We start from the raw sequence: 27,962 nt of genomic DNA, 5'->3' as shown, positions 1-27,962 counted from the left end.
CACAGATTGTAGTGTAAAGCGCTTTGAGTATCTTGAAATAAGATTGATAGGTGCTATATAAGTACAGTCCATTTACCATAATAGCTAAAACAGCATGCAGAAGTCGGTAAATTGCAAAAAAAAAAAAAAAAGTACCTAAAAACTAAAAAAAACAAAGTGAGTGCTGAAACAGACCTTAAAGCACTGGATACAGCCTGAGTTACTTATGGTACACAGACAGGTACTACCATAATTTCTGGACTATAAGCTGCTATATACTTTTTTCACAGGCTTTGAACCCTGCGGCTGATACAATGTTGCAGCTAATTTATGTTTGCTTTTTTGTTGTTTTTTTGACAGGCTAATGAGCTTCTTGCCACCAAAACATTTAGCCTCATCACACCCAGGCGCTAACATAGCTACCCAATACACATCCCTCTTGGGGTTGGGGTCCTCGTGACTCGAGACCATAAATAAAAGTTTAAAATAAAATAAAATCTGACCAATGACATTACCAAACAGGTCACAGTGGGCCATGACACTTGGTTTCATTGTCCACTGAGGAGGGGGGGTTCACCCCCCCCCCCAACACACACACACTTTAATTTTCCCATTCTCTCCTCCCCTCCCCACTGTGTCCCCATGGGAGTGGGGGAAATGTGATAAAGAGGATAGCACAAGCTCATGGGTGCAGTGCACAGGAGGAAGATGAAGATAGCGATCAAAGACTTCCTGGTATGCTACTGTATTGATTTTTTAACCAGCTGTGTTACAGGCACTGTTCACAAAAATACAACAAGGAGAACAAAAATAAACATTTACTGTACATATTTGTGTATGTTACCGGTACTTATTTATTTAAAAGTTTAAACAATCTTTGTGTAAATATCTCATGTTACAATCTGGACACTCGTGACTTATACACAAATGCAGTCTTTATGTACAATATTTTTTTATTTTTAAATTTAGTGGGCATGGCTTATATTCAGGTGCTCTCAGTAGTCTGGAAATTACGTTATATTATTCAGATGGACTTCTGGCACCACTAATTACACAAGAGAAATGAAGGATACTGCTTTGTAATATCTTTTTAATTAATTAGTTTGTAACCCCTGTTCTGAATAACACAAGCTGTGGCAAGAAAGACAATGAGAAAGCAGAGACTTGGCTTTCAGATGACATTTTCAGTGGCTCACCATAAAGTACTATGGTGTGTGTGTATATATATATATATATATATATATATATATATATATATATATGGAAATGTTGGGGAGCATTGATTTTGACATGGTGCTATGTCATTCATTCCTAGAAGATTAATAAAACATTGTCAGGAAAGTTTTTATTGTTTTGTAAATTTACATTTTCTTCTCAGGACATTTTATCTTACAAGACAGTCTGACGTTGAGGATATGAAGTAGTAATGATTTCAGTGTTTCTTCTTACAAACACGTCTTAAAATCTGCAAAAGTTTGGGATCATTGCTTCATTTTGTCAGGGAAGTTTCTCCACAGTCTTTTCTAGGATCAGGTCAGGACTCAGACAGAACAGTTTAGCAGCTGTACACTTTTCTTCCTCAAGTCTTTTTAACATGTACACAACATTGCAATGAGTTGTTAACATGTGCAGCAGAAATGCAAGGGTAAATGAAAATGTTTTTTTCTTCTCCTATTTGTGTACATGTAAGTGTTTATGTGCCTGTCTGTAAGCAAAACATTTCATGAACCACTGAATGGATTTAGTTTACACTCTCAGGAAACGATTAGTGGGTGTACATCTACAGTACAACTGATTCACCTATGGATTTAACTTGATTCAAGATTACTGCCACAGCCAACAGACTTCAGAAAACACAAAAAATTGCTTAACTCAATCAATTGTACAGATAATGTGCCATGATCAGCGGTTTCTGCTTGCCCCACCATCTGTTCAAGTCTCTGCCCCTTTAAGCTTTTATCACGTCCTATGTTCCGTGCCTTGCGCACAGCCCTCATGTCATGTTTCTGCTCCTCTTTGTCACCATGATGTTTTCCCCACCCTCTTCATGCCATGTTTTCTGCTTATTCACTCTGCCACGCACCCTCTGCACGTTCCGCTCATCGGCCCTGATTCACTGCACCTGTGACCTGCACTATTTAAGAGCTCCATTCTCACAAGTCCCTTGCCAGATTATTAAACCTCTCATGGTCCCTGATATTCGAGCCATTCATAGTTTCTTGTTTCATGTCTGAACCTCAAGCCTTGCTATTTGGATTACGACCCCACGCCTGTTTCCTGGATACTTTGCTTTGCCTGCCCCTTGCCTGAATTGGATTACTCCTTCTGCCCACAGTATCAACTCCTGCCTCCTCTTCTACAACCTCTCGTCAAGGTTTATGTTTTGGATTTATTACTGGGACTGACTCACTGTGTACCCTCACCTGTGTTCTGGACTGTGTTCTGGGTCTGCATCACTCCCTCCTGCCAGTGAAGATCTGTCACTGTGACTTTTTTCTGCAGCTGCTAAGTATAAATAGACTGTTTTTGCGTTTTACTCTTGTGTCTGGCTGATTTCGAATCCAAACACTGGTTCTTGTCATGGTCTAAAATCTAGTGTAGTAGCAGCTGAGTTTGATCCTCAACACATAATTTGAGCAGTAACAGATTGCACAAGACAATTGTATAAAATGTTGTCAATGACTATTTGGAGACAACTCTGTCTGTTAGTAAAATATCTCATGAACCACTCAAAGGATTTTAATGAAAGTTTCAGGAATTAGTCATTGGATATAGATGTACAATTGTTTCTCAAACAAAAAATCTCTCTCTCTAACGTTATTTACCCAAAAGAGCCACACTCAACGGCAGGAGAAGATTTTTAACTGTCCTTTTACTGGCATGGATCCATCCAAGACAGATTACATACATAGATACATAAAGCATATGCATGACGTCGCAGAAATGAGCCACGAGCTGCGTCATCTGCTCACTTGTATACTCCATTCAGCTCGACCGAGTTCAAAGTACAGGAGGTGCCCTTGAAGCCATCTGCAGCCTTCTTACCCAGTGCTCTCCATTAACCCAAACATGTGGTTCATGGGCAGAGATAAGAGTGTCTCGAGATAAGTTCGGCTGGTTTTGGGCTTCTTGTTCTCAGGGCAGAGGGGAAGAACAGTTTTAGTCATGATAATAAAAACATCCGTATCCTTTGATAAATTCCCTGACACTCTACTTCAGTTTTGTTCCTCAAGGACCCAGCTTTTTGTAGAAACTGATTTTGAATAGGACATTCTACAGCATGGATTGTAGAAATATAAAAAAAAAATGGATGTAGTATATTAATACATGACAAGAGTAATAATAATTCAATCATATGTTGCTATGATGTGATAAACTGAAGAATGTTAAAAGCAAAATATTAATATGGGTTGATGATGCATGAGCTTGGCATTGAGATCATTTGGATGAAAGTAAAGTTGCTGCTAAATTCAACAAAATAGGGAAAATTACAGATATGTTTCTGAAACTACTTACTGTTTATGTCACCCAAAACTACGTAATCCATGGCAGCAGGGGGAGAAAAAACAAAGAAACATAAACAGTCAACACTGTTGGAAATTATTCCCTCTTTTTAAAGTATTTCATATTCAAAAATACCCTAATATACACACCAGAAGAGAAATAAAACACGTTTCTGTTAGTGATCCCCACAAATGCAGACAGCCTGTTTGAACGGTTTATTTTTTCATAAAACCCTTTGGATAGATTTTTGAACAATTTAGATAGAGATATTTGATATGTGTTTCTAAGGGAACTGGGAAACACACAGACCCAACGCAAAAAAGCAGCAAAAATCTGATTTAAACAACATAAATGGCTGTAAATAGATTCAATCCACAGAATGTCTGATGATTGTCACACTTATTTACAGAGTGTTTTATTTTCCAGCTTTTTATCCCTTATAAAACTATTCCAATGTTAACGTCTCTGAATAAAAAAGCAAATACTGTAGTAAACAAATGTAACACGTCCATCCTACCCATCAATACTTTTCTAGGAGCAGCTATTATTAAATATTCAATAAGCACACTTGTATGTTGGCTAGCTATTCCCATTATTACGAGTGAGTAAATAAATTGACTAGAATTGAGAAAAAAATAGCATTTCTTCTAAAATTTCTAAAGCAGCGTCTTGCCCTAAGTTGTCTCCCACAAGAGACCCAAGATATTCTTTATCACTATTGCTTCTTATGCATTGTAAAGCCCGGTCCAGCCTGGACTGGCCAGTTGACCCAACCCTGGTCTTCCCGGCTCTGGTTTTGTTTGCTGTGAGCAGAGTGCAGCCTCGATCTAGGCAGTGTCATCATAGCAAGACTGCACAAATATCAGCTCAGCAGTAATTGCACCTCGTCGTTTGCTCAGGGCACTGGTGCTTCTTGTGCTTTTCCATTTATCTAAAGAGAAAGGAGCTCTCTCCATCACACAACCAGCCAGAAGTAAGTAGCTGAAGGATATGGTGGTAAGGAGCAGTTGTTGGAAGTATGACTCATCTGTGAACCAGCACACCAATCAGTGGCCAGTAGTCTGCTGACGTCAAATATGCTGCACCAGCCTGGCCCGAATGGAACCCCAGATCTCTGGGTTCCAAACATTGAGCTGGACCTGGGTCAAACTGCCAAATGTCATCACTCACAAGCCAGGGTGGAACCGGGATCAGGACAGTCCAGGTCGGGTCTTACAATGCATAAGGGCCATATGTATGTCATTACCTCAGTCCTCAGGAGGCTATGAGTTGCCGAACCATGATATTTACCGAACAGACTTCACTTTAGGACAAAAATAACAGGAGCAACTGAGAATAAATCTCAGTTTTTAGTTGGTCGACAACAGGCTCGCAAAAGAAAGCTTGGATGGCAGACACCAGACTGTTCTTACTGTTGGACTGGCACCAAACAACAACCATCTTGATGTCAACATATGACCTTTACTGACTTTAACTTTGTATTAGTCCAGTTCTTGATGTCATACAGACGGTTACAAAAATATACCCCTTCATTTGGCAAGTTTCTATTTGGCAAGTTTTCATTTGGCTGGGAGTTTTAATTTTATTATAAGTAATAGCTTTACAAAAAAAAAATCTATATTATTAGAGGTAAATGGGGGAAAACATGTTTTAAACATTGCTTATCGTATAAAACTAAAAGTTGGTACATGCAGATGTATTCACTTTCTTTGCTTTGCCCAATTGCTGCATTAAGAAGCCAAATAATTATTTCAATAAAATCCTCATGTGAGCAATCTAAGCATCAGATGATTTCAATATAGTTTTTCACTTGTTCTGATAATTCCCAAAGTTAACATCAATTTAACGCCTGTAAGAAGTAAAGTCTACCCCAAATAAGAGGCAGCATGAAGACCAGGAAGCTCTCCACACAGGTCAGAGACAAAGTTGTATAGCAGTATATATCCTGTTGGTTCATGAAACACCTAAAGCTTGACCATCCCATGATCTTTACTAGAAAATGAAAAGATGATGCCACCACAGCACACCTGCCATCAAAGTTTTGTCCAACAAGAATGGATTTAGATTTATTTAGGTATTTTTGGGTAACGGGGGTTTCTGGTGCCCATATTCAGCAGTCACTGTGCAAGAGGCGGGGGGCACCCTGGACAGGTCTCCAGTTCATCACAGGGACACAGACACAAACAACCATTCACTCTCTCTCTCACACCTAGGAACAATTTAAAGTTAACAATCAGTCTAACATGCATGTTTCTGGTCTGTGGGAGGAAACTGGAGTACCTGGAGAAAACCCACGCATGCATGGAAAGAACATGCAAACTCCACCCAGAAAAGCCGCCAGCTGGGATTTGATCTAACGACCTTCATTCTGAGAGGCAAAAGCTCTACCAACTCAACCACAGATTCTTGTGAATATTTTGCTCAGATGTGTCACCTTTGATGTGACACCTGCAAATTGCAGCAGACTGGGTCCACTGGTGCTGCAAAAAACTACATGTATGTAATCATAAAAAGGAAAGGAATGCTCAGGGGTGTAAGATAGATTGCTTCCTGGCTGAGTAGCACCTCAGTCTTTGTTGAATCTGTTTTTTCTTGTGGTTTCTGCCATAATTTGCTGTCAGAAGCCACCAGTCCACAAGACAGAGTCAAGATCATGTTAACAAAACCATTTATGGTTAAACTTTTTCACAGAGAGGGCATAATTTCTAAGCTGAAATATGTGCACTCAGTGACTGTTAAACATAAAACTAACTTTAATATGTGTGTACAAATGCTTTTATAAATCTTTTTTTTGTTGTTGTTCATATGTCATTTTTATGACTTGTCTTGTTTCATTATGAATAATATATGATGTTCCATCACTGATGCCTCTGATCTGACTAGAATAAGCTGACTTCTTCTTTAAACATCACCCATCAAAACTTCTTGCTCAAATATGTGTTATGCTAAAGAGGATGTTAGAACTCATCAGGGGAAGTGAAACAAAAGGCATGTTTCTGTAGATGTATCTGTGTTGTTGTCATACATTTGCTAACTTTGCTTTTAAACTAGTAACCTCTCCAGGTTTAACACTTTTCTGCTCCCATGTTATAATTTTACATTTTCATTTCTTAAGGGTGTGAGCTACCTTTTCTACTTCACCGGGCACTGAACCATCTATGATCTCGTTTTAATGGATGATAAGAACTCACCCTCTAGAGGAATGTCCATGGCTGTGGTTGTATGGAAGGCACAAATACAGGCAATGATGATCAGCATGGCGGCAAGTCCCGAACTTCTCTGCAACCTCATAGTTTCACTGTAGGATCTTGGCTGTTCTCAACAAACAGGTGCTGTCCTCAGTTCATTTCTCTCGTAGGCTGGTGGTGCCGTACCTGTAAAACAGCACAGATGGAGAAGGCCCCATGAATCCACCCACGTGCTGGCAGACAGAATGGCAAACCCCGAACATAATCAGTCCCCCGTGACTTGGAGCCAAACTGCTCTTTGCTCAGCCTTGCAGAACACGGTACATTTTCATTTTCCATCAGCAGAGACCCTGACTGTGTGTTAGTTGAAATTTGGCTCTTGAGAAAAACATTCACTTCAAAGTCTGGCATTAATTTTCCCCCTAAAGTTAAAATTTTCTGTTCTGAGGTGTGCTTCACAAAATTTACGTTTTATTCTGACTACTAAGAGAAATAAATAAACACATAAGGAACTTGTAAATTGATGACTATAAGGCTAACGTCAATTTGACTGCAAAAAGAGTAAACATGATGAGTTATTAACAGTACCATGCTACTAACAGAACCACACTACCAATAGGACCATGATGCTGTAGATGTATTTCTTTTTCCATTTTGGCGCCTTGCTTTGGTATTTTTGTTGCATGCTTTGATATTTGGTGTTGTTTATCTTTTTGGCAAGTTGAGACGGTTCTTCTCATCCTCAGCATTTCATTGCATTGTTGACCTTGTGTTGATTTGCATATGGCGAATAAACCAAACCTGAACCTATTGTCATTCCCATGAAACCTTGAAAATAACATTAGGTGCAGTCACATGCAATATTCCAAAATCTTGCAAGATACCATATAAGCTTTTATTTATAGAGCACTTTAAACACACACAGGGCCAAAGTGCTGTACACATCATAAAATCAGATAATAAAAAATTATTAAAATAATTAAAAGTTAACATTTCAGATGGTGTCAAAGGCCGGGGAGAAGAGATGGGTTTTAAGAAGGGATTTAAAAACAGACAGGGAAGAGGCCTGTCTGATGTTCAAGGGAAGAATGTCATCGTTTAGGAGCAGCCACAACAAAAGCACGGTCTTCTCTGAGCTTACACTTTGTCTTCAGCACACTGAGGAGCAGCTGATCACATGACCCGAGGGATCGAGAGGGTGTGTGCGGATGTAGCAACTCAGACAGATACAGCGGAGCAAGTCCATTTAGAGATTTAAAAGCAAATAAAGAAATTTTTAAATGAATCCTAAAATGTAGATTTGTAAGTGCTTGGAGCATGCATTGTGAATGACTCTCATCTTATACCACACCATATTTAAACTCTGAATATCTGTAAAATTCACAGCATTGGAGCCATTTCTGTATTTGCTGAGTTTATTTTGCTGTGGAGACCAATTTAAATCTGTTTGATTCCAAATTATATTCAGTTGTAGATGCACATCTAATGACTACATTTTAAAATGCTTCAATAATAAAACTTGAGTGATTTGTGTTATTTTGCTAATTGAACAGTCAAATGCACACAGACACCGGCAAAATAATTATTGCCCATCGCCGAAGGCAAAAGGGCGATAAAAAAAGACTATGAAAAGTACAAAAATAAACAAATCAAGAGCTTAGATTCATGGCAGATGTTCAATTTGATTACAATAAAAGGAATTTAGTGTAAATGAAAACCAAGACTGAAATCTGTATCAAAAGCATTAGAGTTAGACTGATTTAATCGCTGTGCTCTTTTGATCTGTCTGCATTTTTCTGATAAGGACTGGATCACTTTAAGAGTGGAGCAGCAATTTTATCTATTATTGCTGCAAACACAGCTGCCTGAGGGGAGACATGAAAAGTGTGCATAGTTAGGAGTCAGACAGAGTAAGCTGTCTGCACTCGCACACTGACAGGCTGTGGAGAACACGGTGCTGCATCATTCTCCAGCTAACAGACCAGAGTCTGGACCATAATAAGCAAAGACCCAGACTGCTAAACCAGATGAAGATGAATAAGAGCAAAGTCTGGGAGCTCTAATGTCTGCCACAATTCTTTGAAAACCCTTTGGGGTGTCAGTTCATTAGTCCTCATATTGGCTTTGACCCAGCTTAGCAGGTCACACTAAAGCAATTAGTTCAACAGCTAGCATGCCCTGCAAAAACAAAATAGAGTGATAATAGGCAAACATCAGAGATTTGGAGAAATGTGAACTCATAAAGCTGTTGGTCCACAGGGAGTCTGTCGAGATTCGTAAGCAACCAAAGTGGTTAAGCGAGCGAGGAACACAGCACTGATAAAGTCCAGTAATTGCACTTACTGTAACATTGATAGAGAATCCAATTAGAAGGAAAACAGATATTTCAGGCATTGTTAAGCAGCCGTAACAAAGATATGAGCTGTATAGAAACTACCAGACATTTAACAAGCATTGCAATCCCTTTAAGGATGTTGTTTCCCACAACAGACACCCCCCACTGCTTTGATAAATTAAAAAGCCAACACAGAGATCAAGCTCCTGGTTGTAATTGAATAATTGAGCACAACACTACAGGAGTTGTGGGCTGCTTTTCTCTCTCAAGCCTGTTTTGAGATGAAATTGGATTTTGAACGTTTTATCTTTAACTGAAAGTAATAACTGTGATTCGATATTCCGTATTAACCCTTCTAAATAAACATGTGACTTTACAGCCTCACCAAGACCTTACCCACACACCACGAGGACTATACATGAACCACATAAATACAACTCAATTACAATTCATGCTTATTGACTTTGAGTACCAACTAGACATGAACATGTAACTGGATTCAAGACATACTATGGTGTTAATATCTAACATTTTCTGTCATACATTCCTGTGGTTTAAATGCCTAAAAACCACTGGAAAATACTGTGTGACTTCCAAAAAAGTTCAATCTGGTCCTCTGGACATTCAAAACTGTGTGACTTCTTTCAATAAGTTTTATGTGAGCCCAACAAATTTCACAGAGACTAAATATGTCAATGCATGTCTAACAAAATAAAGTTAGGTTCTCCGGACGAATTCTTCTTGTTGAAACGTTTCATCTTTTATCCAAAACACTTCTTCAGTCTGAGGAGCTGCAATAAACTCAGTCTTGTAAATAGCACCTTCGTGTAGTGGATCAACCAGTTTGCTGATGACAGCCCAACCTAGTTGCTCACATGCAAAAGGAGAACCATAAGCCTAACGACTGATTGTTAATGTCCTGATGGCATTATGCGCTATTCACAGTGGGCTGAGTAACAGCATTGTAAGAGGGGGATAGTTGAACACTGAGGCTTCCACCCCTGTTTAATGATGGACGGGCTCTCTTCACAAAGATGGCCTCCTTTACTCCTCTCTCAAACCATTGTTCCTCTCAATCAAGGAATGTGAACATCTTCATCCCTGAAAGAGACACTGGCTTGCAGATTAGTGTAAACTGCAGAATCCTGGCCTGATGTTGCTCTTCTGTGCTGGGCCATCCTTTTGGCCAGTGGCTGTTTAGTTTCCCCGATGTAAGATTGATCACCTTCCTGACACTGAACAGCATAAACAATATTACTCTGTTTGTGCCGGGGGACTGGATCTTTGGGATGGACCAGTCTTTGCCGTAATGTATTTTGGGGTTTAAAAGCCACTGGGACGTTGTGTTTAGAAAATAAACATCTCAGTTTCTCTTATACTCCCGCAACATATGGAATGACACTGGTCTGGGTCTGGGTTCCTCCTTTTCACCTGATGGCTGGCTGGAATCCTATTTGGGTTTCTTCTCTGCTTTCAGGAAGGCCCAGTTAAGATATCCACATTTCTCTAGTCTGTCTTGTGTGGGATTTCTCCTTCTGCCTGGCTCCTGAGTTAGTGGGGACGCTGTCTGCTCTGTGGTACAGAGTCCTGATGACTCCTAACTTGTGCTCCAGAGGGTGATGGGAGTCAAACTGCAAATACTGGTCTGTGTGGGTGGGTTTGTGGTACACCTTAGTTTGCAAATGTCTTCCATCAGAACCTGAGACCTCACAGTCCAAGAAAGCCAACCTGTCATTTTTTTACATCTTCTCATGTGAACTTGAAGTATTTATCCACAGAGTTGATGTGATCAGTAAAATGTTGGACTTCCTGAGATTTAAATTTAACCCACGTGTCGTCAACATACCTGAACCAATGACTTGGTGGTGTCCCTGAAAAGGATGCCAAGGTTGTCTTTTCTACCTCCTCCATTTACAGGTTGACAATGTCAATGTCAATGTGTGCTTTCTCCAACTCAAGACATAGACAGGCTGTTGCGCATTCTGGTCTTACTGATGAGTCACTATCATTTGTGATTCTAACACTTCAAGCTCCCAGTTAAGAGGCAACTTTCTGGTGACTTTGCTGTGCCATGATTGTTACACTGATGACACAGTAACATTGTAAGGGCTTTGCTCACTTGTAATGTGGCACATCAGTTGCCCCATATACTGTAGCCCTATGCCTATTTCTAAATTGCACTGTCACGAAACCTAACTGTGAGGCTGTTCCATGATGATGACACAACATGGTGGAAGTGTATTGTCCCTTGGCAAGAGGACCAATAGATCAACAACACAGCGTAGCTGAGATGGCTGGAGGAACATCTTGCTGCTTTGTGCCGGAACTGACTATCAGAGCCGCCATTCTGCATGATGGCGGTTGTAAAGCTCATCTGCCCTTTGACAGGTCTTGTTTCTCATGATGTTGGGTGTCATGCCACCCTCCTTACTGATGTAGTGGCAATGGGGGAGCTGGTTTAATTACCATCCACCTAACCATGCGGCAGGTCATATTGAAAATAATGTTAAAGTTTTCCTTTTTCAGTGCTGTTTTGAAACAAATGTTTGCAACATACTAGAAAAGTTAGCATGTTAGCAATTAATAAACCAGCCAAGAGCAGTCTCAATATGTAGGCTAAATGAGTGTATTAAGTGGAGTTGATAAACAAGTTTCAGCTTCTATTTTTTTTTCTAGGTCCTCATACAGCCTAACTGTGACTCAACAGTGACCTCCCTAAACCAATATGTGACTTCTACTTCCCACATAGCTATTGCATCACCACGGGGTTTGTACGAGCCATATAAATCCCACTCAATCACAATTCATGTGTAATGACTTCAACATAAGATTTCTGTTTCAAAGTTAAAAGTCACATAGGAAAATGCCCGGGGCAGAATTCCTTTTGTTTCAGTCTTTCCCAGACACGATTTGTACTGCTGCATACAAATTCAAGTCAAGTGGTAAGGACTTTATACTAATTGGTTGGTGCTTTGGTGAGATTGGCCTAGTTAAGTAAAAAGGGTGTATGTGTTGAAGGTGGGAGGTGATAATCCCCACAAGATAATGTTACTTATTATTTTATGTTGCTGGCCAAAATCTTTTACCTTCTTAACACCAGCTTAGATGGATTACATTTGGTTCAAACTGGGCCTTCTGATTTAATTTGTTCTCCCCTGCTTACACATTCGTGGAGGACCAACCCAGCCATCTGGCTGAGAGAGGCCTGGTCACAGCCTAACTGCTGTGAATGATAATGTGGGTGTTAAACTCAGAGGGTATGGTGCCTATATTATTGAGGCCCTACTCCACAAAGCTTGCCTGATTTACAGACTGCAGGCTGGTTCTGTCCCCACCCCTTTCAGGAGCCATCACACCGTCCTAAGATTGATGAAGCTGGCAGGAGGTTAAAAGCTGCTTGCTGTGAGAAGGCCAGCATGAACTCCAACCTTATAGTCAGAGCTCAGAGGGGACAGGAGCTTGGTGCTTGAAGGGGGCACAGGGGAGTCAAGGCTCTGTGGGCCAAGTTTGATCTGCCTTTGTACTTTATGGCTCGTTCTAACTTGACAGATTTAAAACCTTCTATAACAAACGATTTCCTCATCAGCATGAGCAAATCATTTTAATTGGCAGACCCTTCCCATTTTGGTAAAACTGTTCTAAAATAGTTATTCATGGCTTACCTCAAGTATTGAGAGCCAATTAGAGTAAATACTCAGATTTGGTTCTTAGAAATTTTTCACTTACTATTATTTTTCAAAGGTTTTACTAGTTGGTATCACTTACAGCTAGAGGGAAACAGATGTTGGAAAAGCATAAAAAGCTTAAATACTGATACAGATCATCTATCTTCTATGAAGCATGTAGAACCCACTGGTCCACCTGTACGTGCAAAACGAGCCTCAAGTGTAAACTCATGTAACCATACCATTATTTTACTGCTAAAAAAATATCTGTCAGATCATGAAAATCTGCTTCAATAGGTGAGTCAGTTCCTGAAAATACCACACAGTTAGTAAGATTTTGTGTTTTTGTTTTCTTCTTATCTTACAATCTGTTTTTTAAATTGCTTTTACAACCTGTTTTGATTTATTTTAATCAAAATGTTTAATATATTATATTATATTTCTTCCACAATAGAACTGGCATGCTGTGTTTATGTTTTTGGATTTTTTACTCCACACAGTTTAAGCATGTGGGATGACATATAAAACTCTCATTCATCATAACAAACCTAATTCCCACTTCTATTTTTATCCATGGCTGAATGCAGACACTCTCCTACTCATTTGCATAAAAACATTGCTTGCACCAGAACTAAGTCAGTATAAAATCAGCAGCCAGGAACAAGCAAACTTTTACTTAATAAAAAAATAAAGCATCTCCAATTTATCTAAAATTAACAAACACATATCATACTGCAAGGGGCACGGTGGTGCAGTAGTTCGTGTTGCCTCACAGAAAGAAGGCTGTGGGTTTGGTGGGAGGCCAAGAGCTTCATCTTGTTTTTACTAGTTCTCTGATGACTCTGCCATAGTCGGCCTCATCACAGGTGAGGACGACTCAGAGTACAGACAGCGGACACAAGACTTTGTGGACTGGTGCCAGCAGAACCACCTCCTGATCAACGCTGCTGAAACTAAGGAGCTGGTGGTGGATTTCCGCAGGCACAGACCCACCTCACTGACCCCAGTGAACATCCAGGGAGTGGACATCAAGATCGTGGACTCTTACAAGTACCTGGGTGTTCACCTGAACAATAAACTGGACTGGTCTCACAACATTGATGCACTTTACAGGAAGAGTCAGAGCAGACTCTACCTGCTGAGGAGACTAAGGTCTTTTGGAGTTCAGGGGGTGCTCCTGAAGACCTTCTTTGTCTCGGTAGTGGCATCAGCCATCTTCTATGATGTTGTGTGTTGGAGCAGCAGCTTATCATCAGCTGAGAAGCAGCTAGATAAGCTCATCAAGAAGGCCAGCTCTGTGCTTGGATGCCCCCTCGACCCAGTGCAGGTGGTGGGAGACAGAAAGACTAGCTAAAATAACATAATTGCTGGACAACATCTCCCACCCCATGCATGAAGCTGTTGCTGAACTGGACAGCTTTTATCTGTTGCTGCTGTTACACTAGAATTTCCCATCCGTGGGACAATAAAGGCTGTTTCTATTCTATTCTATTCTATTCTATTCTATTCTATTCTCATTCTTTCTTTGTGGAGTTTACCGTATTTTTTGGACTATAAGGCACATCAGATTATAAGGCGCATTAAGTGAAATAAGCTCATGTTAACAGATCTTTGAGCGCTGTGTACCACATAAAATCGTTAGAGGTCAGTAAGCACAACCAGAATTAATATATAAGGCGCACTGGATTATAAGGCCCATTGTCGATTTTTGAGAAAATTAAAGGATTTTTAAGTGAGCCTTATAGTCCGAAAAATATGGTAACTGTTCTCCCCATTCATACGTGGCTTTTCTCCAGGTACTCCAGATTCGTTCAACAGACTCATAATTCATCTGTAACTCTAAGTGATATCTAGGTGTGATGGAGTGTGAATAGTTATTTGTCTCATTTGTTCTGATGTGTCCCTTTGATTTCCCTGTCCAGGTGAACCACGCCTCTCACAAAATGGCTGCTGGAGATAGGCACCAGTTCCCTGTGACCCAGATAAGAAAGTGCACAGAGAGAAAGTTGTTGCTATTCATTCATTCAACCTTTATTTAAACAGATAAATCACATTGAGCCTTGAAGACTCATTTACAAGTGAGACCTGTTTGGACAAAGAAAAACAGTGGTTAGAAAAGGGAAGAAAACATGAGGAGAGACGGTATAAAAAAAAAAAAAAGATCTCTCACGTCGTGTCCTAGACAGGGCACGATTTGAGGCATCAAAAAAACCTACCACAGCAAAGCAACATAAACAGACGTTATACATTTACATATAGGCCGGTGAAAACATTGAATTTTTAAGGTAAAGTCGTAGCATAGTCCAGAGCCCCCCCCCTCAGCCATTGTCCAGATAAGAGGTGACATTCATCTTCAGCTCAGTTGAGGTTCTGTTACATGTCCACGGCCTTGGAAAAGGGAGGGGTGAGGAAACAGCCAAAGCATCTTTGTTGTTTTCAAAACATTCCAGGAGGAGTTGAGGTAAGTCCGGCGTCAAGGCCACAATTTGGGTTAGGCAGAACTTGTGAATTGCTGTTTCTGCCTTTTTTAAAGTCTCGCTGGTATATATTCCTCTGATGGAAACTCCAAAACAGCTGAATTGATCCTTTACGCCAAAAGTCGAGCTCACAGCTTCTCCAAGATTATTCCCACCATTCATGAGTGCTGCCAGTGAGTTCACAGTCCTGATAACAGCCTGCTCCAGCTCCCTGCAGCAGCTCTCCAAATTCAGTCTGAGCACTGTCGAACTTCGACACATCCACACAAATTTGTAGACAATCCAAGATTTCACCAACCCAAACAGTAGAATCTAGTTGTCATCATGAATCCAATTTGTTTCCGTCGAGGTAAGAGGGTCCTCCTTACCCTGACTCCTGTCGGGAGAAGTTGATCGATTTTGTTGAGAGACTAGCTGATCCTTCCAATTAAGAGGTATGCAGAAAAAAAAGGCTTTTTAAGGGTTCACAGGACGAAAGAATGCAAGCAGGGAAGCGGGGGAGGTATGGAGCGCCGGGAAACACGTCTGTCTGAGTACAGAGGGAAAAAAATAAAACAACCTACTACTACCAAAGGCTAAGGGCAATAATGTGTTAATGTTCATTTGTCTGTAAAGTCATGGAAATATATTTTTAATGACTGGAACGATTTTAATGTAACTTTCAGAAAGTAATCACTGGGTTGACATTTACAACTGATTGAAGCTGTAGACGCAGAGGTAAGTTTTTTTTCCCCCCAATGACAGGAAAAAAATCCCAACAGGTCAACAAATCTCCCAATCCAAACCCACCCACACACAACTTGGAGCTCCTTCCAAAGCCACCACTTAAAGACTTGTGATCATGCACCATCACAACATGACTATTTAAGGCATCATTCTTTATCTGCCTCTCGCTGTCCTTGAAGTTGAAGGAGCAGAAAGAAACTGCTGCGCTCTGCACTCTCTTCTCCTGGCACCTCCATGTTCATCATAGCTGTGCAGAACCCAGTTATGAGTGCACAGTAATGTGCATGCAGATTAGAGTGGCACATGACAGACAGAGTGATTGCCTAATCAATATTTTGGTACAAAACAAGGTATTGACAGGCTTTTTGTCCATGACTGAAATTATAATTCATTTACCTTTTCTTCCTTTTAGGTCACTCTACTGGGTGTGTAGACATACTGTACATGATATAAATAAAATTCACCAACAGACTTGACAATGAACAGACACTGCAGTTTTAACTAATGGAGTCAACCTGATTCAACATTGTCAGCTCACAGTTATTGAGCAAAAAAAGTGATACTGATCCCTAACTCATACTATGAGGGGGAACTAAACATGTGAGATTTGTTTAAAACGTTGTCATTAGCTAATGAATCTGACAATGTTTGTTAGAAGATATTTCATGAACTACTGGTACTAAAAAAGATTTTTATGCAAATTTCCTTAAGTAATTTATAGGTTGACATTGACTGTTTAACCCATAAACTTTTGGACATGTTTCAGGATTGCTGCCACAGCCAAGTGACCTTAGAAAACACAAAGATGGCTAGAGCTCTGCCCATTATATTGACCTAAAATCTGGTATGGTAGTAGCTGAGCATTGACCCCAGCACATACAATGAGTGAAACAAATTGCAGAACACTTTTGTTTAAGCTGTGGCAATAACTGCTGGTGTTAATCCTGCTTGTTGGCAAATATCTCATAAACCAATAAACGTACACACTGGATTTACAGCATTTGGAGTGAACCCAATGCAAGATGGCTGCCATAACTGACCTTAGCCTACACAAAAACAGCTATTCCTCAGTGAGTTTTACAAACATTGAGCTAAAATCAGGTGTTTTGGAAGATAACATGTCATTTATAACAAGCATCAACAGATAACCCAAGACATTGCAGTATTGTTATTTATTACATTATTAAATACATTAGACATTAGACACTGCATACAGTATTGCTGACTGCATATTCAAGATTTGATTAACCAAAACAGTTACAACTCAATTCTTAACTCATTTTTCAGGCCCTGTTTACACAAAAACAATTTGTGTTGAAAATGGAAGTTTCGTTGCATTTCAAATGTTCATTTACACGAAAATAGCGAATGTTTTCTCTGACAACAGCACAATTTGAGAACGGGTTCCAGAGTGCAATGGTTCAAAAACATCCCGGTGTCCATTATTGTATAAACAGGAAAATATATATATTTTCTGTCAGGGGCAGCATGGTGGCGCAACTGGTAGAGCTGCTGCTTCTCAGCGAGCAGGTCCTTGGTTCAAACCCCGGTCCAGGGGCCTTTCTGGGTGGAGTTTGCATGTTCTCTCTGTGCATGCGTGGGTTTTCTCCGGGTACTCCGGTTTCCTCCCACAGACTAAAAACATGCATGTTAGGCTGATTGGTAACTCTAAAATTGTCCCTAGGTGTGAGTGAGAGAGTGAATGGTTGTTTGTCTCGTTTGCCCTGTGATGGACTTGCGACCCGTCCAGGGTGTACCCCGCCCCGCGCACAGTGATTGCTGGACATGGGCACCGGCGACCCCCGTGACCCAAAATGGAAGAAGCGGGTAAAGATAATGGATGGATGGATGAATTTTCTGTCAGGGAATCCCTGTCGCATGCACAGCGTGACGTAAAACATAACATTTTCCTACAATCCACCGAAGAAGAAACTATCGACAATGGCGGATACCAGAGTATTGTTTGTGCTTCTGAGTCTGATAAATCTAACTACGGCTCTCCAACACAGTGTTCATTTTCTACCTCTTTACTTAAATAAACGAAAATTAAATAAACATATTTTTTAACGCATGCACACTTAGAGTTTCACGTTTCAAAGAACATAGCACCAACTAGTGGTGTGGTGGAGGAATTACACTGTTTCCACGTCTACCGTTGCTGTGTAATCAGAGATTGTAATTATAATGTTTTCCTATTAACGTGTTCATAAAAATGGGGGAGAAAAAAATCCTGTTTTCATTGAATCCTTGTTGTATAAACAGGGCCACAATATAAGATGATCTTGGACTTTAACTCTTCCATGAAAAATGGCAGTTAAAACGTGTTTCTTAAAAGAACGCTCAACCTGTTATTTTAATATATTTCCCTATTAAGAAAGCAGACTTTCATGTAAACTAAGTTGGTTTTATTGATAAACTTAACCATTTTCTGAAAGCCTTTCAAGGGTTTTATTTTTCTTGTTTATTAGAACACTAGCTGTCTTTTTTGTCAAAACACAGAAAGGCCTCTAATTGTGAAATCAATCTCACCCTACACTCCTTAAAAAACAGAGTTCAAACCTTTCATTCATTCAGCCTCTTGTTTAGTTTTAACCCATTACAAAATCCTTCTATTGATATAGTACTCTGTGTAAAAAAGGTTAGGGTTAGTTTGTGTGTGTATGTGGGGGGAGGGGGGCTGAGCTTGGCCATTCAAAGTTCACTACAGTAGGCTGTTAATTTGCCACCATCTGCTCCATTTGTTACACAAAACCAGCGGGTGGAGAAGAGTGGGCCTACTGTAGTTTAATGTGCAAGCTGCTAATAGGATTAGGTAGATCGTCTTGTCAGGATGGATTAAAATATGCTTTTTTGCTAAAGACCAACAAAAGGAACACATCAACAGCACACGTCCCTCACATGGTCCGGATAATACCTCCTCATTGATTCCCGTGTGATGTTACAAAAGTGATTAAAACAACGGCCAAGTGATTAAACACAAACATGCGTTGCTTCTGATGAATATAACAAGTGCTCACAATTTTTACCACTTGCTGCCAAAAAGCAAAGGGAGATAAATATTTGATACAATATTATTGCCTGTGTGTGTGTTCATGTGTTCATTTGTTTGTACCCTTTTATACCAAAATACCTTACAAGCACTGGATGGGTTTTTTATAAATCTCTCAGAAAGTAAGTGTTGGCTATAAATCTGCAAATTAATACATTTTGGAGTCACCCTAATTCAAGATGGGTGCCACAGCCAATCAACCTTAAGACTCCTACATACTTGGGCGTACGTCAGCCCGCAGATGTCCGTACGTACTGGATTAGAGTCGAAGCGGATGCCCGCAGGGCATGTCCGTGCAAAGCCCATTTTTTACAACCGCGTACGCATACTCTGTGTCGCACAATAAACTGCCCGGTGACGGACTCTTTTGTATGCGACACCAATGTATAAAATTGTCCGTTTTCATCCGTGGTCTGGTTTAATGGCCTTTTTGTGTTTTTTTTTCCTCATCCTCCGTTGACGCCATGACTGAAATTGTAGAAATGAAGGAATTTGTCAGGAGTGAATTAAAGTCAGGTCCAGCGTGGCTGCGGGAGGGTCTGGAGATTTCCTGGTGGGCCGCTTTGATGTGTGGGCTGCAAGGCCAGCGCTCCGTTTTTTTGTTTTTGTTTTAGAATTGTTTATTAACAACATATAAACACAGAATGCTGCGGCTGGTGCTGCCAGCTACCCCCCACCCCCACCTTTCAATCAATCCAGTAGGCGTGACAGCAAATGACTAGTCGGCTGCCTCAATTTGTCCCAAAGGTAAACGCCCCTTGCCTGCGGAGCTGGTCTGCAGCCGCTCAGGGTGGATGCTCGAGTATGAAGTCTCAACCGTCTGCAGACAGTGTGTGCAGTATTCGTGCATACATAGTACGCCCAAGTCTGTGGGAGCATTTAGCCTACACACAAATCTCTATAATTCAGTTAGTTTTATTGATACTGAGCTAAATGTTGGTCTTGTAGGGGAACACCACCCCAGAAACAGTTCACCACCTCAGAAAAGAACACCTCATCTCAGAAAACAGTTCATCTCAGCTTAAACAGAAAAAGAGTTCATCTCATCTCAAACAAACATCATTCATGTGTTTTGTGTTTGAAATTGTTTAAAATAAGATGCATCTATTCCCCTGGGAACAAACAGACTTTGCTTTACATGTGTTCAACTCAGCTTAATAACTTCTTAGTTGACACTAATGAAAGTGTAATAAAAAAAATGTCACTGTGTTAACTTCACTGCCAACATGAACTCATTTCCCATGAAACGAACAAATCGTTTTAATATGTTTTGGTTCAACTGACCTCAAAGTTGAAACATCTGCTGAGACTTTACCTTTATCAAAAAGGAGTGTTACTCCCAGGATGGGTTTCCATGAAGATAACACCATGAGAACCCCTTTGTTTAATGACATTTACTTTTCAGGTGATGGACAGCAACACCTTTTGGAGAAACATTGCCTGCTATTAACTCCAAAATGTCATTTTTAATTTATTTTTTTCATACCTGGATGTTTATTTATGAAAATGAGTGTTTTAAGTAATCTCTCTTTAAGATAATCATTTGTCTTATTTGTCTCTTTTGAAAGAGTAACTTTTAAAGGCAGACAGAGAAAATGGACTTTAGATGTTATAAAACATGACAAGAGTTAGGACCATCCCTCTTCTGAGAAGTGGACTAAAGTCAATCTGAAACACACATACAGTTAAGTGAAGTTTCACTTCTTCTTCGTCTTCGACTACGTCTACAAGCACATCTATTTCTCAACTTCTGCTACACGCTTCTGGGGCTCAAAATTGAAGAAACCCAGTTTTCTGCACTGAACTCAGAGAGGAGAGAAGCATCCTTTCTGCACATAGACGGGACAAAAGATACAGAAGAAACCCTGTAGAACTAGAACCATCCCACCGCAGAGTGGGAAATCCCAGCTGACTTCGGAGCCAGTGGCAGGACCTTCGTCCCTCCAACCGATGATAGGTGACTTTTGAGGGAAAAATCAGCCTCTCAGTCACCGGAGAATCTCAGACCTTGCTGATATCATTTTAAGCAGCTGTGGAACATTCTGACATCTCGTTCTGGTGAGAGAGACTCTTCAATGCACTTTCTGGCAATCATACATCACAATGATCTTATCAGACAAACTACAGCTCAGTTTAGACACAATTTTAACTACTCCACAAACAGAACCAGTCCAAAATCTGCCTTTTTAAGTTTCACTGATTTGAATAATCAATTAGATCTTTGATACAAAGCTATTTGTTATTCATTTGTTTGTTATGCATAATTTTTCATCACATATATCACAGATTATTATTTTTATAATAAAATACATAAAATCAACTGAATTTGTGATTATTTCGGCATATCTGTGTGTATTAACTGATTTGATGCCCTTTAAACATGAGAAAAGAATTCACATTTCACTTTACATTGAATTTGGGGTTAGAGACTGATTTTTCCTCTAAAAAGAGGTGGTGCCCAAACAACGAGATTATTTGCATAATAAATGCATATCTTATGAGCTTAACTCATAACTGATCATTTACAATATATATCCAGCCCCATATCCCTCTACATTCTGGTAATAGTTAATAATCATAATGGTATTTTTAAGATTTGACTAAAATAGCCATAACTCTGTCACTTCTCAATACAAAAATGATTTTAGTCTAACTCTGGTATGAACAGCTAAATGTCTTATTTTGTTTTTTTATCTTAATTTTAAGTCAAACCCCCCCCATATAAATATCTAAGGCCAAACACTCTTTCAAAAAAAAAGTTTAAAAACAAAAACAGCTGGACTTCTATTCTGAAGCTGAAGACGTTTCGCTTCCCATCTAGGAGGTTTTATCAATTCTCAAGTATCTGGAGTGTGTGGACTTGTATGTGTGTGTAGAATGTAATTTTTCTTACTTTTGTTTTTCTTTCTTTCTTATCCTGAATTTGAAAGAGCTTGTTTTCTAACCTTTGACATCTGTTTTATAAGCACGTTTCTAAAAGCTTGGCCATACGATTGATGCATTATTAAAGTATTAGTGGCAGAGAAGAAAAGACACAGGAAGCTAATGAGATAAGGAAATGGGATTTAAAAAGATGTTTGTCTAACTGAGATTTGGGATGTTACTGCACTTCAAAAGGCAAGACAATTCAATTACTGAGTCATTAATATTTCAAGAGTCTGTAGCTTGTGCAGGACGAAGGGACTGGCTGTGGTAGTGAGGATGAGGAGACAATGGATGAAGAAAACTTAAGATGTAAGAATGAAGAAAACCTCTAGGATGAAGACTTTGTTGGCCACAGATATAAAGTGGTTGCACTGATGGACTGTAGGGTGCATGACCCCTGTGTTCTTTATGGACTAATGATGGAGGACCTACATGACCCTGACCAAGATGTCCTTCCCACTGTGAGAGGGGGATGCACTGCATACAGCCTGCAGTGACACCACAGAGCCTTCTGCAGCTACAAGAGGCCCTGCAGCTGGACATTACTGTCACCAGCTGCCACAGAACATGCATGATCTGCTTTATTTTTATTCAGAATGAAAGAGCGCAAAAGCTTTTCAACAAGACATTTTTATCTTGCCAGTAGTTTTTCTGTTCCATGTTGCTTTTATTTCACAAACAAGCACACAAAGGTTTTCTATAACCTCTAATTAGTTGCTCTTTTGTGCTTGAAAGCAGATTTGCTCAGTAAAATGTGAAGTCTTGCATACAGCTTATTCAAGCTAAATGAATATAAAAACTACAAAATAAGACCTTTGGTAGGTTTGTTACATACAATAGGCACTAAGCTTTCTTTTTCAGAACATAAACTTTAATTTATATTCCACAGCTTTGTAAGTTTAATTAAAAAGCATGAAGCGCTCAGCGGAGCGTGTGACATAGAGCAATAAATCACACAGGAAGTAGATGTTATGTCTGCTAAAGCAACATGGTGGTGTTCTGGTGCTCCTGAATGTGTTCAGATGTCTAAAGCAAACAAAAAAGGTTTTAGATATTGAACTGCACCTGCACACATCACAGCTCGCAGCGTTTTTCACTGCATTTCCCTCTGATCTGCTCTCTTTGAAGCCTCACAGGAGCGCCCCTTGCTCAGGACAATAATCACATTAGTGATCCCTCACAGGAGGCAGCAGAGAGATGAATTTATAAGTTGGATGGTGAAGACAGGATTATTACTTTGTGTGAACTAACACAGCAGCTTCCTCTCCACATTCGTGCACAGAGTGATGCTGGCAATTTCCCCAGATGAAACTGTGCCACAGCGAGACATGATCGATGGCTCTTATATTCCAAATCCTCACCACCATCAGACCCCGAGGCAATTTATTTCTGTCAACAAAAAAACACACTAGTGCAGGTTTTTTTTCTTCAGTTTTATCAATTTGCAGAACCTTTAGGTATTTCATAAACATAAAGTCAAAAGTGTTCCCTGCTCACTGAAATTTAGTATTTAACTGTCCTGTTTTGCGCCACAGCAGAACATCTGGACAGTGTTACTCTGGATGAACTGTTTGATTCAGCTGCCAAACATGAAGCCCAGTTCCTGTGCCACTTTGCAGGGTTCAGCCCAGGATGTGCTAAAACAAATCAAACAGAATATCCTCAAGAACAAACACTTAACATTTAGGGTTTGTAAATATGACATGAGAAAAATATAGTCATCATTTATATTTACAACTAAACCACCCACCAAATGAGTCATTTAAATATAGGGATATGAGTTATAATCATTTTTTATGCATCACAATGTAGACGTGAACCATTCTGAACAGATTGTAAAATGTCAGAAAGTGATTATAATGTAATGTTTCCAACATCGGCAGCACAGTGGCACATCTGGTAGAGCTTCTGCCTCTCAGCGAGCAGGTCCTCGGTTCAAATCCCGGTCCGGGGGCCTTCCTGTGTGGAGTTTTCTCTGTGCATATGTGGGTTTTCTCCAGGTACTCCAGTTTCCTCCCACAGGTCAAAAACATGCATGTTAGGCTGACTACTGGTAACTCTAAATTGTCTCTAGGTGAGAGAGTGAATGGTTGTTTGTCTTGTTTGTCTCTATGTGTCCCTGTGATGGACTGGAGACCTGTCCAGGGTGTCCCCCACCTCTGGCACAGTGACTGCTGGAAATGGGCAACTGTGACCCAAAAAGGAAGAAGTGGGTAAAGTTAATGGATGGATGGATGGATGGATGGATGGATGGATGGATGGATGGATGGATGGATGTTTCTAACATCATGTTGGAACACAACAGGAAGAAGTGCTGAAGAGAAGTGCTTGGACTGCTTGTGGTTTGAACACACCAGAGATAAAAGGCTGAGGCAAACATAACCGTTCCTTCTGCACTGAAAGCCAGAATTTCAAAGTATTTCTGTTTCTATGAAGTTAAGGGAGAAGATTGGTACATTGACAAGAGCTACTCTATACTCTATATGAAAGCTGCTTACAAGTTTACAACCTAAGGAGTGAGAAAAAAAACAGCTGTTTGTAGCTACTAGCTGCTAAGAGGATCATAAAGTGAGCAACGTCAAAACTTTTATCTGACTCAGAAAAAGTAAAATGAATTACAAAGTCCATCACAACCTGCGTTGTGCACTTAATCCTTCAAAAACAGTCTTATAAACTCCAGTATGTATCACACGTAACAGCTGATCATCACAGCCATTTCCAAACTCAACCACCTAAACAAAGCCAAGGAAAGTCCATTACCACTAAATCTTATGGCTTTTTACTCAGGATTTTGACTCCTTTTGTTATTTGGTTACAATATTCTTGTTATAATTTAAACTGACCATACCATACCATACCATACCATACCATACCATACCATACCATACCATACCATACCATAACATACCATACCATTTTATTTATAAATCGCTTTAAAAAGCGACAGGGCCAACCAAAGTGCTGCAGTGTTGATTTGAGAGAATCTATGATCAGGATAGTGTTTAAAGTGTGACTATAGACGCACGGAGATGCATCCATGCTTGCGTTATAATCACATCCCAACATTTTGAATAGTAACTGAAGGGATGAGTGTTGAGCCCCCTCCTGTTTACTCTGCTCACATTTGACTGTGCACCTACCCATCCAGGCTGCCATATTGTAAAGTTTGCAGATGATACAGCGGTGGTGGGATACATCACGAACAATGGTGAGTCCAGCTGCAGGCAGGAGACGGAACACCTGGAGAGCTGGTGCAGAAAGAACAACCTTCACATCAAAGTGAAGAAGATGAAGGAGATGGTCGTGGACTTCAGACGGAACAACCCCCCCCCCCCCCACACACACACACACACACATACACACACATGAACATAGGAGGAGCTGAGGTGGAGTGGTCTCCAGATACAAGTACTTGGATGCGCACCTGAATGACAACCTCAGCTGGGGCAACAACACCACCAGCCTGATCAAGAAAGCTCATCAGAGACTCTACTTCCTCAGGCGACTGAGACGAGCTGGTCTGGGAAGCTCAGTCCTCACCTCCTTCTACAGGTGTGCAGTGGAGAACATCCTGTGCTCCAGCATCAACATGTGGCATGGAGGCTGCACAGCTGCAGAAAGAAAATCTTTGCAGAGTGGTGAAGGCTGCACAGAAGACTGATGGAGTCAGTCTCTCCACAATCACAGACATTTATACCTTCAGATGCAGGAAGAGGGCCATCTGCATCATGAAGGACCCCACTCACCCAGCACACACACTTTTTGCCTCGCTCCCCTCATGAAGGAAGTTAAGGAGCATTAAGAGTAGAACCACGAGACTGAGGAACAGCTTCTACCCTGAGGCTGTTAGATTCATGAATCTCTAACCAGAATAATCACTGTAAAAAAATCACATCATGTTGCTGCTGATCTGTTTCATGTTGCTGTTTTATCTTTTTCAATGTTGATGTATTTATGCATGCCCATCTGCTCACACAGACTCATGTTCGTGCTGCTGTTCGGCAAATTGTTTTTATGCTATTAGTGCTTAGTATATTATTTAGCTGATGTTTTTCTTAGTTCATATCTTACAAAGTAGATCTTATTACAGTTTTTTTTTTTTTTTTTACATTTTATTGTGGGATGTAACTGGAATCCTGTGTATATAAATTTGTTCACACCACATGTACCACATGTGGTGCGAACAACAAACAAGGAACCCTGACTCTAAAACAAATCATGCCCAAAGATTCCTTCCCTATATAACATATGATGAAGTAGGATTTATAAATTGGATTAACTTGGTTCTGCTTTAATACTGAAAAACTTCAAGTACCACAAAAAACTCACCTAGACAAATCTTTGAGATGATGAGCGATGGTGAAAAACAGACAAGATTGATAAAATTCCAAGTTTGGGACACTCTCAAGCAAACGTAGAATGAGAACACTTTACAGTGTGCCTACAGAAAAGCTCAATAAATTTACCACAATAGTGCAATGTCAACCTTATACAAACAACTATCAACTATCAAAAATTTGGAAATAAAAACTGCGTTTCCTATAAACTACACAATACAGCTTTACACTGATAAAGAAAATGGTTTATACAATGTATATATAAATAATGTCTGAATAAATATTTTTTTGTAGTGTGCTAGCACATGTGCATGCAGAAGTGCACACTCAGTACACAAATGGATGGAACTGCTTTTATTGTAGGTACAATCAGGGTCCTTTAAGAAAAAAAGAAAAGCTTGAGCACCACTAGCTTAGCATGTTTTTATTCAAATATTTGATTGATAATTTACCATCTATCTTTTTTCTCTGTAAAGGTTTATCTGACCTTTATCTTTATCTGAGGCCAAGATGGTGTAGAGGCAGGGCAGCCGACTGGTGACCAGAAAGCCTTGGTTCAACTCCCAGTCATTCCCACATGTCGTGGTGTCTCTGAGCAAGACACCCAATCCCTAACTTCTACCCGAGTGGTGCTTACATAGCTGCCCACTGCTCCACCTGGGTGTATCTCAGGTATGATGACAATATCAGACTTACCCTTCCCCTTTTATTACTGCTTGTCTTTAACATAAGAAGTCAAAGCACCATGCTCTCAAGAATTAAAAGTATGCAGAATAATTAGCTGATTGACTCACTGGGCTGATGTTTACCACTTTTATTAATAATGAGCTATCCATTATGACCGTTTAATGAATAGCAGGTGGAAAATTAAGATGTAGCAGGTATAACCAACTTAATGGTACTGACATTTAAATCTGCTTTCCCACCTAAAATTAGCTTTGTAGAGATCTAGTAGAGTGCTGTATGAATGGGTAAAGGAGGCACAGATTGTGTTGTAAAGCACTTTGAGTATCTCCATAAGATAGAAAGGCTCTATATAAGTACAGTCCATTTACCTCAGGCTCAAGCCTGTCATGGTGGCCATCTCCATGATCCCCATGCTGCCTGCACATATTGAGCTCTACGGAACAGTTCAGTACCACAGGGAATTTTGAATGTTATGTGTCTGTCAGATCCGGATCTGAAAGGTAGTCATTGTCCTTTGCCGCAATCGTTTCTATCATCACACTGCTAACAGGACCACACAACTAACAGAACCACACTGCTAACAGGACCACACTGCTAACAGGACCATGTTGCTAACAGAACCATGCTGCTAACAGGACCATGTTGCTAACAGAACCACATTGATAACAGGACCAGACTGCTAACAAGACCATGCTGCTAACAGGACCATGCTGCTAACAGGACCACACTGCTAACAGGACCACCCTGCTAACAGGATCACATGGCTAACAGGACCACACTGCTAGTAGGACCATGTTGCTAACAGAGCCACATTGAGAACAGGACCAGACTGCTAAAAGGACCATGCTGCTAACAGGATCACACTGCTAACAGGACCACACTGTTAGCAGGACCACACTGCTAACAGGACCACATTGCTAACAGGACCACACTGTTAGCAGGACCACACTGCTAACAGGACCACATTGCTAACAGGACCACACTGCTAACAGGACCATGCTGCTAAAAGGATCATGCTGCTTACAGGACCATGTTGCTAACATAACCACATTGATAACAGGACCACACTGCTAAAAGGACCACACTGCTA

General features: G+C 40.3%; 1 protein-coding gene across 1 annotated transcript in view; it reads right to left on the bottom strand.

Annotated features, from left to right (window-relative positions):
* Positions 1-27,962, bottom strand: part of LOC119412168 (neural cell adhesion molecule L1-like protein) — a gene marked incomplete at its 3' end in the record, with an annotated part of 88,927 nt that overhangs the window by 56,168 nt on the left and 4,797 nt on the right. The window contains 2 exon segments of the mRNA XM_037679145.1: positions 3,496-3,513; positions 6,675-6,857. Coding sequence (XP_037535073.1) covers positions 3,496-3,513; positions 6,675-6,774 — 118 coding nt within the window.

Source organism: Nematolebias whitei, chromosome 7, assembly GCF_014905685.2.
Source record: "Nematolebias whitei isolate Nwh7 chromosome 7, NemWhi1, whole genome shotgun sequence".
Lineage (NCBI taxonomy): Eukaryota > Metazoa > Chordata > Actinopteri > Cyprinodontiformes > Rivulidae > Nematolebias > Nematolebias whitei.
The sequence above is the reverse complement of the archived record's forward strand: the minus strand, read 5'-3'. Positions and strand labels throughout refer to the sequence as shown.